Here is an 11,452-nt window from a genome sequence, read left to right as displayed (position 1 = left end):
AGAAGAAGAAGAAGTACCCGGGGAATCCGGAAATTACGTCACGTCCGGCCTCTTTCAAGTAACTCAACTCAGATGAAACGGAACACAGACACAGAAACATAATATTGCAACGTTATTGATTGTGTAAGTAAAACTATTTTTGTTGCAAAAAGCAACATGGTGCTTTATAATTTGACAACTTTTACATTCATATTATTTTCAAGTAAAATGTGTTTGAGTTCTGATGAGTAAGGTGGATTTGTGTCACTAACGTTATGATGCAGTTGATGATGGTGGGGAGGGGGTTTTGTACAAAACACTTGTTATTATTGAGTTTCAAAATGTATCCCCTGAAACAGCATAGTGCACGATTTAACTTAACCAGGTACACTTTTAAGTATTTTAGTTTCCACAGCCTGATTTGAGTTACCCTTCAATTGTTGCATTGTTTTCCTGTCAATATACATTTACATTTAGTTAGTTACACTGTTATCCAAAGCGACTTACACATTGTGAACAAGTCAACAGGAGTATAGTAGTATAGGGATAGTAGTAAAGTACACAATAGTAAGAAGAAGCTTCTATCCCCAGGCCATCAGGATGCTAAATGAACAATCACTATGAACAATAACACTATGTAACAGAGCATCAAATGCACTCACACAGCACACACATCCACACGCACACACACTCACTTTAAACAAACAACTCACTGCACTTTACCCACTTTAGAACACCTAAACACACTTTATATTTATTGGTAAAACATTTGCACTACAACTCATACCTCATTACACCTTACTGTAAATTGTACCTCATTCCATTTCTGCATTGTGCTGTATAGTATATAGCATATTGTATTGTATGAATGAATGAATGAATGAAAACTTTATTTAACAGATTGCAGAATGGGTACAATACAGTACGGCTCAATACATACAATTGTTAAGGGGATGCAGACCTGAGAAAGACGTTTGTCTTGTTTCCATCAGGGTCCCCCATTTTCAATTCATATAGACATATATGACATACATGACATACAGATAGTCAGTACTGCTACATCTATACATTTATGACATACCAGATTTGCAAATACAGTACTGTTTGTGATACAGAAGGAGTCAAGAAAAGGGAGTATATACATTTGACGTAGAAACTGTACATTGGAGGAGGTTGGGTGGGGGGGGTTGGGTACACTGGGATATTGACAACCATACTGGGTAATTTACATTGGAGGTGGTTGGGGGGGGGGGGGGCGGGGGGCACACTGTATAAACAAGTAACACTGTACATTGAGGGGGGGGGGGGAGGAGACACTGTACAAACAAACACAATTGTACATTGAACTATTGACAAAACCATACTAGGTAAATGACTGTACATTGGAGGGGGTTGGGTTAGGATATTTACAGGGGCCAGTGTTGAATTGCAGTCTCCCGTAGGTGTCCCTTGAGTAACTCAGTTACTTTTCTACTCTGCATTGTATAGTGTATTTTGTCTACGTACTTGACTTCTATTTTATACTTACTATACTTATTTTGTACTTATCTATTTTTATCTAGCACAATCTCTGGAGCAAAACAGAAAGAAGCATTTTATATTAAAGTATTCTGTACTTCTGTATGACAACTAATAAAGAAACTTGAACTAGTAATAGACAGTAAGAAGGTTCGTTTTATTATTATTATTTTTAAATTATTTATTTTCATTTTTCTTTTATTTTAGATATTGGTTGAAAAGGTGTGTTGACGGCGGAAAATTGGGCGGGTTTCCGCTGTCCAGCCGGACCGAGAATAAATACACACACCAAGTCCCAACAACATAAACCCAACCCATCTTTAGGCCTCTCTCTCTCTATAACATCACCCGGGACCTGGAACGCAGGATGGGCAGCCACAGCGACTCGCCCAGCGACCTCGACGAGGAGGACTTCCCCGTGTACGACTTCCTCCAGCGCGGCGGCCCCTGCAGCACGCGAGCCTCCAGCCAGACCGTGACGCCAGCAGCTCTCGTGGTGGACCTGGATAGCTGCTCCGACACAGACGTGGCTTACTCCTCCTCCTCCTCTCCTGCTCCTCCAGCCGTGAAGGGACTAGGCGAGGCTGAGGGCTCGGCGAGTGCCGGCGTGGGATCGGCCGACGTCATGATGATTAGCAGTGAATCCGAGGCGGAAGACGACGCTCCTTACGTCCCCCTGGCACTGAGACTCAAACAGAGACAAGCAAGTGTCACCGCCGTCACAGACGACAAATCCGTCGAGGGGCACCCCCCCTCGCCCGATCTACCCGGCCCGGGGGACGTACTCCTCCCGGTCCCGGCGGCGCGGAACGGCTTCTCCGAGTCGGAGCCCCTCCTTGGCTGCTTCCGTCAGGCCCAGTGGAGCGCGGAGGAACGAGGGACCGCGGCGGCTAAGCCTTCCTCCTGGGCGGGGAGCACCGACGCTTCCCCCGTCAGGAGGAAGCCTGCCAAGAAGCGGACGGCGGAGGAGATCCTGGCCTCGCGGGAGGAGGCCCTGAGGAGGAGGGGAGACAAGGAGGGGTGCAAGGAGGCGCACAGACTGGAACAGGAGAGGCAGAAAGCGGAGAGGAAAGCCCTGGCGGACGCCGCCAAGGCCCTGAGGCCAGAGGAGTGCATCAAACACATGGTGGTGGTGGTGGACCCAGGTAGAGGAGTGCATCAAACACATGGTGGTGGTGGTGGACCCAGGTAGAGGAGTGCATCAAACACATGGTGGTGGTGGTGGTGGACCCAGGTAGAGGAGTGCATCAAACACATGGTGGTGGTGGTGGTGGACCCAGGTAGAGGAGTGCATCAAACACATGGTGGTGGTGGTGGTGGACCCAGGTAGAGGTGCATCAAACACATGGTGGTGGTGGTGGTGGACCCAGGTAGAGGAGTGCATCAAACACATGGTGGTGGTGGTGGTGGACCCAGGTAGAGGTGTGCATCAAACACATGGTGGTGGTGGTGGACCCAGGTAGAGGAGCATCAAACACATGGTGGTGGTGGTGGTGGACCCAGGTAGAGGAGTGCATCAAACACATGGTGGTGGTGGTGGTGGACCCAGGTAGAGGAGCATCAAACACATGGTGGTGGTGGTGGTGGACCCAGGTAGAGGAGCATCAAACACATGGTGGTGGTGGTGGTGGACCCAGGTAGAGGAGTGCATCAAACACATGGTGGTGGTGGTGGTGGACCCAGGTAGAGGAGTGCATCAAACACATGGTGGTGGTGGTGGTGGACCCAGGTAGAGGAGTGCATCAAACACATGGTGGTGGTGGTGGTGGACCCAGGTAGAGGTGTGCATCAAACACATGGTGGTGGTGGTGGTGGACCCAGGTAGAGGAGCATCAAACACATGGTGGTGGTGGACCCAGGTAGAGGAGCATCAAACACATGGTGGTGGTGGTGGACCCAGGTAGAGGAGTGCATCAAACACATGGTGGTGGTGGTGGTGGACCCAGGTAGAGGAGCATCAAACACATGGTGGTGGTGGTGGTGGACCCAGGTAGAGGAGCATCAAACACATGGTGGTGGTGGTGGACCCAGGTGGGGGTGCATCAAACACATGGTGGTGGTGGTGGTGGACCCAGGTAGAGGAGCATCAAACACATGGTGGTGGTGGTGGACCCAGGTAGAGGAGCATCAAACACATGGTGGTGGTGGTGGTGGACCCAGGTAGAGGAGTGCATCAAACACATGGTGGTGGTGGTGGTGGACCCAGGTAGAGGAGCATCAAACACATGGTGGTGGTGGTGGTGGACCCAGGTAGAGGAGCATCAAACACATGGTGGTGGTGGTGGACCCAGGTAGAGGAGTGCATCAAACACATGGTGGTGGTGGTGGACCCAGGTAGAGGAGCATCAAACACATGGTGGTGGTGGTGGACCCAGGTAGAGGAGTGCATCAAACACATGGTGGTGGTGGTGGTGGACCCAGGTAGAGGAGCATCAAACACATGGTGGTGGTGGTGGACCCAGGTAGAGGAGTGCATCAAACACATGGTGGTGGTGGTGGACCCAGGTAGAGGAGTGCATCAAACACATGGTGGTGGTGGTGGTGGACCCAGGTAGAGGAGCATCAAACACATGGTGGTGGTGGTGGTGGACCCAGGTAGAGGAGTGCATCAAACACATGGTGGTGGTGGTGGTGGACCCAGGTAGAGGAGCATCAAACACATGGTGGTGGTGGTGGTGGACCCAGGTAGAGGTGTGCATCAAACACATGGTGGTGGTGGTGGTGGACCCAGGTAGAGGAGTGCATCAAACACATGGTGGTGGTGGTGGACCCAGGTAGAGGAGTGCATCAAACACATGGTGGTGGTGGTGGTGGACCCAGGTAGAGGTGTGCATCAAACACATGGTGGTGGTGGTGGACCCAGGTAGAGGTGCATCAAACACATGGTGGTGGTGGTGGACCCAGGTAGAGGAGTGCATCAAACACATGGTGGTGGTGGTGGACCCAGGTAGAGGAGCATCAAACACATGGTGGTGGTGGTGGACCCAGGTAGAGGAGTGCATCAAACACATGGTGGTGGTGGTGGTGGACCCAGGTAGAGGAGTGCATCAAACACATGGTGGTGGTGGTGGTGGTGGACCCAGGTAGAGGAGTGCATCAAACACATGGTGGTGGTGGTGGTGGACCCAGGTAGAGGAGTGCATCAAACACATGGTGGTGGTGGTGGTGGACCCAGGTAGAGGAGTGCATCAAACACATGGTGGTGGTGGTGGTGGACCCAGGTAGAGGAGTGCATCAAACACATGGTGGTGGTGGTGGACCCAGGTAGAGGAGCATCAAACACATGGTGGTGGTGGTGGTGGACCCAGGTAGAGGAGCATCAAACACATGGTGGTGGTGGTGGACCCAGGTAGAGGAGAGAGGAAGCCTCCTTCTGGTTCATTCCTGTGAATGTTGTGCAGTGAGGGCTGTTTCCCCCGAAGCCTGTTTTTGGGATTCGAACTTCGTCAGGGTTTTGTCGAACGAACGTTCGAACCTTCGTTTTTAATAATAAAAAAAAAAAAATTCAAAAAGAAATTTCAATTTACATTATTATTATTATTTTTTTTTATTATAAATATCCTCAAACTAAATCCTCAATTTGAATAAAGTGATTCATCTGATTAAATGAGTCTTTATTATTTATCAACTTTCCAGCCCCAGACCCAGCCCCAGGGAGAAGCCCCAGCCCGACGAAATCAATTAAATCAACTTTCTTTAATGAATATAACTCATCAGTTTCTTTTAATAGTAGTGTAGCCTCCTAATCTGTATCTGCAACTGTGAAGAAAAACCAGAATGAATAAAAAAATATAAAACGTTTTTTTTTATTAAAAATAAAAAATTCGAATGTTGATTTAGAATTTGAATGCCAAACGTAATGTACGTAAAGGTTCGAACGTTTGGGCTCAGCCCTAATGTGCAATTGAAGATTCTTTGTCCCTGGGAATTGTTAGCCATGTCTTCAACCCGCATTACAGGTGTGTTCTGTGGTGGTAAGCTCATTTATGGGTTTGTAATTTGCACTGGGGGGGGGGGGGGAATAAAATAAAAAACACACTGTAAAATATCATACTGGCAATATACTGGATAATAATATTTTCCGCCCCGGTCCTAATTGGACTATTGCTGCTCGCCATCTGTTTGTCTGTTTGTTTGTTTGTTGTCTAGCTCTCTTGCAGCTGGAAGGGGGGGGCAGTCTGTTGACGTCGGTGCAGGATCTGGGCTGTAACTGCGCCATCGAGAAGCAGCCTCTCCCCCGCTCCGTCAGCTGGATCAGGAGGTCCCCCTCCCCCTGCTCACAGGTGATGATGATACACACACACACACCTCTGCTCACAGGTGATGATAATACACACACATGCATACACACCTAACCCTAACCCTGCTCACAGGTGATGATGATACACACACACGCATACACCTAACCCTAAACCTGGATCAGGAGGTCCCCCTGCTCACAGGTGATAATTAGGGTCCCCCTGCTCACAGGTGATAATTAGGGTCCCCCTGCTCACAGGTGATAATTAGGGTCCCCCTGCTCACAGGTGATAATTAGGGTCCCCCTGCTCACAGGTGATAATTAGGGTCCCCCTGCTCACAGGTGATAATTAGGGTCCCCCTGCTCACAGGTGATGATTAGGGTCCCCCTGCTCACAGGTGATGATTAGGGCGTTGGGCGATATGGCCTACATTTTTTATCTCCGATATATTTTTTTTAAATCCCATTTCCGATTTTAATCGATTTTTTTCCTCTTGAAAACTAGAAACGCCTAGGAAATCATTCAAATAACCTTTGTTTTTATTTGACAAAAAAAAATTATCAAACCAAGATGAATGTCCCTATTGGGATTGAAGTGCAAACCTAACTTTCACCAATCTTCACTTAAAAATAAATAATATATATTTATATATAAAAGGTTACTCTTGATCAAACAAAGATGAATGTCCCTATTGGGATTAATAGTGCAATAATGGCTTTTTCACAACTTCACTTAAAACAAATAAAACGTGCCTCTTGATCATCAAACAAGAATGAATTGCCCTATTGGGATTAATAAAGTGCAAATCTAACTTTCACCAAACATCACTTTTTGTAAAATAAAAGGTGAATCTAAAATTTTTTTTGTAATTCTTTATTTTCTTTTATATCTTTTTGGAAAATCGATTTAAATTTTTGAAAATCGTCCTAGATCATTAATTCAAATTAATCGAAAAATCGATTAATCGCCCAGCCCTAGTGATAATACACACACGCATACACACCTCTCATCCTCACATACACACCTCTCATCCTCATGCTCGCCTCTCACTTTCTCTCTCAATGTATATGTATCTGTCTCTCTCTCTCTCTCTCTCTCTCTCTCTCTCTCTCTCTCTCTCTCTCTCTCTCTCTCTCTCTCTTCCTCTTCCTCTTCCTCTTCCTCTTCCTCTTCCTCTTCCTCTCCCAATGCCTATGTCTCAGACGGGTGAAGTGGTGAGCGTCCCAGAGGACCATGTGGTGCTACAGATGACCGTTGAAGACTTCATCACTCTGATCCACAGCTACACCCAGGTCTGATCCACAGCTACACCCAGGTCTGATCCACAGCTACACTCAGGTCTGATCCACAGCTACACCCAGGTCTGATCCACAGCTACACTCAGGTCTGACCCACAGCTACACTCAGGTCTGATCCACAGCTACACTCAGGTCTGATCCACAGCTACACTCAGGTCTGATCCACAGCTACACTCAGGTCTGATCCACAGCAACACTCAGGTCTGATCCACAGCTACACTCAGGTCTGATCCACAGCTACACTCAGGTCTGATCCACAGCTACACCCAGGTCTGATCCACAGCTACACTCAGGTCTGATCCACAGCTACACCCAGGTCTGATCCACAGCTACACTCAGGTCTGACCCACAGCTACACTCAGGTCTGATCCACAGCTACACTCAGGTCTGATCCACAGCTACACTCAGGTCTGATCCACAGCTACACCCAGGTCTGATCCACAGCTACACTCAGGTCTGATCCACAGCTACACCCAGGTCTGATCCACAGCTACACTCAGGTCTGATCCACAGCTACACTCAGGTCTGATCCACAGCTACACCCAGGTCTGATCCACAGCTACACTCAGGTCTCTGACCCACAGCTACACTCAGGTCTGATCCACAGCTACACTCAGGTCTGACCCACAGCTACACTCAGGTCTGATCCACAGCTACACTCAGGTCTGATCCACAGCTACACTCAGGTCTGATCCACAGCTACACTCAGGTCTGATCCACAGCAACACTCAGGTCTGATCCACAGCTACACTCAGGTCTGATCCACAGCTACACTCAGGTCTGATCCACAGCTACACTCAGGTCTGATCCACAGCTACACCCAGGTCTGATCCACAGCTACACTCAGGTCTGATCCACAGCTACACTCGGGTCTGATCCACAGCTACACCCAGGTCTGATCCACAGCTACACTCAGGTCTGATCCACAGCTACACTCAGGTCTGATCCACAGCTACACTCAGGTCTGATCCACAGCTACACTCAGGTCTGATCCACAGCTACACTCAGGTCTGATCCACAGCTACACTCAGGTCTGATCCACAGCTACACTCAGGTCTGATCCACAGCTACACTCAGGTCTGATCCACAGCTACACTCAGGTCTGATCCACAGCTACACCCAGGTCTGATCCACAGCTACACTCAGGTCTGATCCACAGCTACACTCAGGTCTGATCCACAGCTACACTCAGGTCTGATCCACAGCTACACCCAGGTCTGATCCACAGCTACACTCAGGTCTGATCCACAGCTACACTCAGGTCTGATCCACAGCTACACTCAGGTCTGATCCACAGCTACACTCATGGTTTCTGATCCACAGCTACACTCAGGTCTGATCCACAGCTACACTCAGGTCTGATCCACAGCTACACTCAGGTCTGATCCACAGCTACACTCAGGTCTGATCCACAGCTACACTCAGGTCTGATCCACAGCTACACCCAGGTCTGATCCACAGCTACACTCAGGTCTGATCCACAGCTACACTCAGGTCTGATCCACAGCTACACTCAGGTCTGATCCACAGCTACACTCAGGTCTGATCCACAGCTACACTCAGGTCTGATCCACAGCTACACTCAGGTCTGATCCACAGCTACACTCAGGTCTGATCCACAGCTACACCCAGGTCTGATCCACAGCTACACCCAGGTCTGATCCACAGCTACACCCAGGTCTGATCCACAGCTACACTCATGGTTTCTGATCCACAGCTACACTCAGGTCTGATCCACAGCTACACTCAGGTCGGTGGAGTCGGTGGCATGGCATCTGGTTGTCATGGTTTCACGCTCAATTTGACCACAGAGAAAATTACAACACCCTGGCCCTTGTTGCTTTGTGTGATATTGGTTTCAATGTACTGGAAGGCCTTCCCCTAGAACTCGTCTCGTGTGTCGGGTAATGAAAGAGACGAGGAGAGAGGCCCAGTGGAGGTCTAATAATGGACCATCTATCTGGACCAAGTGGTTTCTCAAAGCGGGGTTCTGGGGACCCCTGGTGGCCTTTGAGTGGATTCCAGGGAGTCTCCAGCAAAACAACAAAATTATAATTATTCCAGTCTCTCTAAACATGATAATTATTATAGTGCACAATTTCCCCACAGGGACCGATTCAAGGTCTTATCACAATAATATAATGTACAACGGACATATGTTTTACTCATCACTATTAGATTAGATTAAAATGTATTGTTGTCGTCATACAGTACAAGGAAAATAAGTTTGGTATCCAACCAGAGTGCAAATGTAACAGTAAAGTGCAATTACAATGTACAGGTGATTAAACTGGGTATAAAATATATAAATGAGTAATAGTGCTAATCAGATGTCAACGTTCATATGGTATGGGGGGGGGGGGGTCATTATGCATTATCTCCCAGAGACAGGTGTACAGTGCTTTACTAAATCATATCTAATAGCCAAAAGCTTCTATGATGGGGGGTCTTATCGACACATAACGTGTCATTGGTCTCTTCTTCCAACTAATTTTTTTTTACCACCATTTAGAATCCTGTCAAATCCCTGTCCCCTCCTTCACTCCATGTCTCTAACTCAGGAGCAGAGAGGAGGAGGAGGAGGAGGAGGGGCATACTGTGGCCCTACGCTGACCTCCTGGGTTCAGGACCTGCAGGTCAGAAGCCCAGACAAGACCCTCAGCTTGGTGGTGGTCGACCTGGAGAAGTACTTCAGGTAAAGAGATGGAGCAGCGTTCGCCTTCCGACTTGCTGCTGCTGCTGCATCTGACCGGAACACGTTACAAAACACCCTTAGACTCACTGCCCCCCTCCTCACATCGCTCAGATCTTAACCCACTGTTGCACCTGCTGACCGCCTCCCAATCACACGCATAACCCTCAGGCTCTTCTCTCCTCCCCTCTGAGCCCCCTCACCTGCCTCCCTCCCTCTCCCACTTTCTTTTCTCTCTCTCCCTCTGGTTCTCACTCTCCCTCTCTCTCCCTCTGGTTCTCACTCTCCCTTTCTCTTTTTCCCTCTATCCCTTTCCTTCTCTCCCTTATTTATTGTTGTCCTTGTATACTATTGCTACTATTGCTACTGTAATTTTGTATTTTATTTATTTGTATGCAATGCACATAACCTTGTTTTTGTTACAGGCCCCCCCCCCCCCCTTTCCCTCAAAAGGCCTTTGCTTTTTGGACAGGCTGCTTTTGTATATAAGAATTTGTTCTTAATTGCTTGCCTGGGTAAATAAAAGTTAAATAAATAAAAATAAAAATGTCTCCTTTAATATCATACATTTCTATGAGAATATAGCTTCAAATCTTTTTGAATTTTTTTTTCATTGGCTCCAGGAGAATGGAACAACATACTTAGCTTAAAAACATGTTTCCCAAATTCAGATCTTGTAGTGGGAACATGATATGAGAGATGTCCAGTGTTTTGGTTGAATGACTAACGTGTGTAAGTTGGCAGCTGCCCCACAATGGCTTTGTATACAAGCAATGTCATTGTCTTCGTCAATTCATACAATACGCAGTGATTTGTTACAAATCGTAAGGCAGCAGGATATAATGTGTCCAATTAACCGAAGATGTGATCAATATTATTATTAATATACCAATATTTATCATTTATCGTCTTATCTGTATGGTGACATTGTGAGATCTTTTTGTGAGTCATGATATGCAATTCCGTTGTCTAATGAATAATGGTTAAAAGTAGGGATGTCCGATATTATCGGCCTACCGATATTATCGGCCGATATTGGCATTAAAATGTGATATTGGAAAATATCGGTATCGGTAAAAAAAAAAATGATGCCTTTGTTCATGAGGCATAATTATTACAATAGCCAATAATCCATTTTCCCAATGATAAATCCCTAAACGGGTGGACCGTGCGCGCGGTCCAAAGTGACGTCAGACTACACCTCCCTATTAGGACATGGATCATTCAGAGGTGCTTCAGATATTTGAAAAATCTTGAGGAGCGCCTCATTAGTTTATCAATTACATGGAATACAATTCAACTGCCCGTTGAGGTAATTCAACTGAAGCTTCTCTTATATTTGACAACACGTCACATATCTATGGCTTTTGCAGAAGTCTATTTCTGAGATCTTATGTGATCTTTTGGGAGCTCTTATGTGAAATGTGTGTTCTTAATGGGGCATAAAAGTTGTCAGTTAAGGCCATGGGTAGGTAGGGAATTAAAAAAAAGAAAAAAAATCCCACGGCATGGATAGGGAATTCCTTTATTTAATTAAAATGTTCACAAACATGGATGCATGTACTCTGCCAGCATGTTTAATATCCATAATACTTAAAGGTTTGACTAAGACTTTTATGAAACTTTATTGTAAAAAAAAAAATATTACATACCGGTATATATATATTTTTTAACTCATAAAATAAATTGGGTCGCACCTAAATCGGCAGGGTCGGTCGGCAACC

At 46.9% G+C, this 11,452-nt stretch overlaps 1 protein-coding gene across 1 annotated transcript in view; it reads left to right on the top strand.

Moving 5' to 3' along the window:
• Positions 1-39: 39 nt before the first annotated feature.
• The window catches only part of eme1 (essential meiotic structure-specific endonuclease 1), a 23,211-nt gene continuing 11,798 nt past the window's right edge, over positions 40-11,452 (top strand). Inside the window, 5 exon segments of the mRNA XM_084323452.1 lie at positions 40-123; positions 1,705-2,642; positions 5,647-5,780; positions 6,941-7,030; positions 9,598-9,731. Of these exon segments, the coding sequence (XP_084179578.1) occupies positions 1,865-2,642; positions 5,647-5,780; positions 6,941-7,030; positions 9,598-9,731 (1,136 nt within the window). The 5' untranslated portion in view covers positions 40-123; positions 1,705-1,864.

Source organism: Notolepis coatsorum, assembly GCF_963971535.1.
Source record: "Notolepis coatsorum genome assembly, chromosome: 10".
NCBI classification, from domain to species: Eukaryota; Metazoa; Chordata; class Actinopteri; order Aulopiformes; family Paralepididae; genus Notolepis; species Notolepis coatsorum.
The sequence above is the reverse complement of the archived record's forward strand: the minus strand, read 5'-3'. Positions and strand labels throughout refer to the sequence as shown.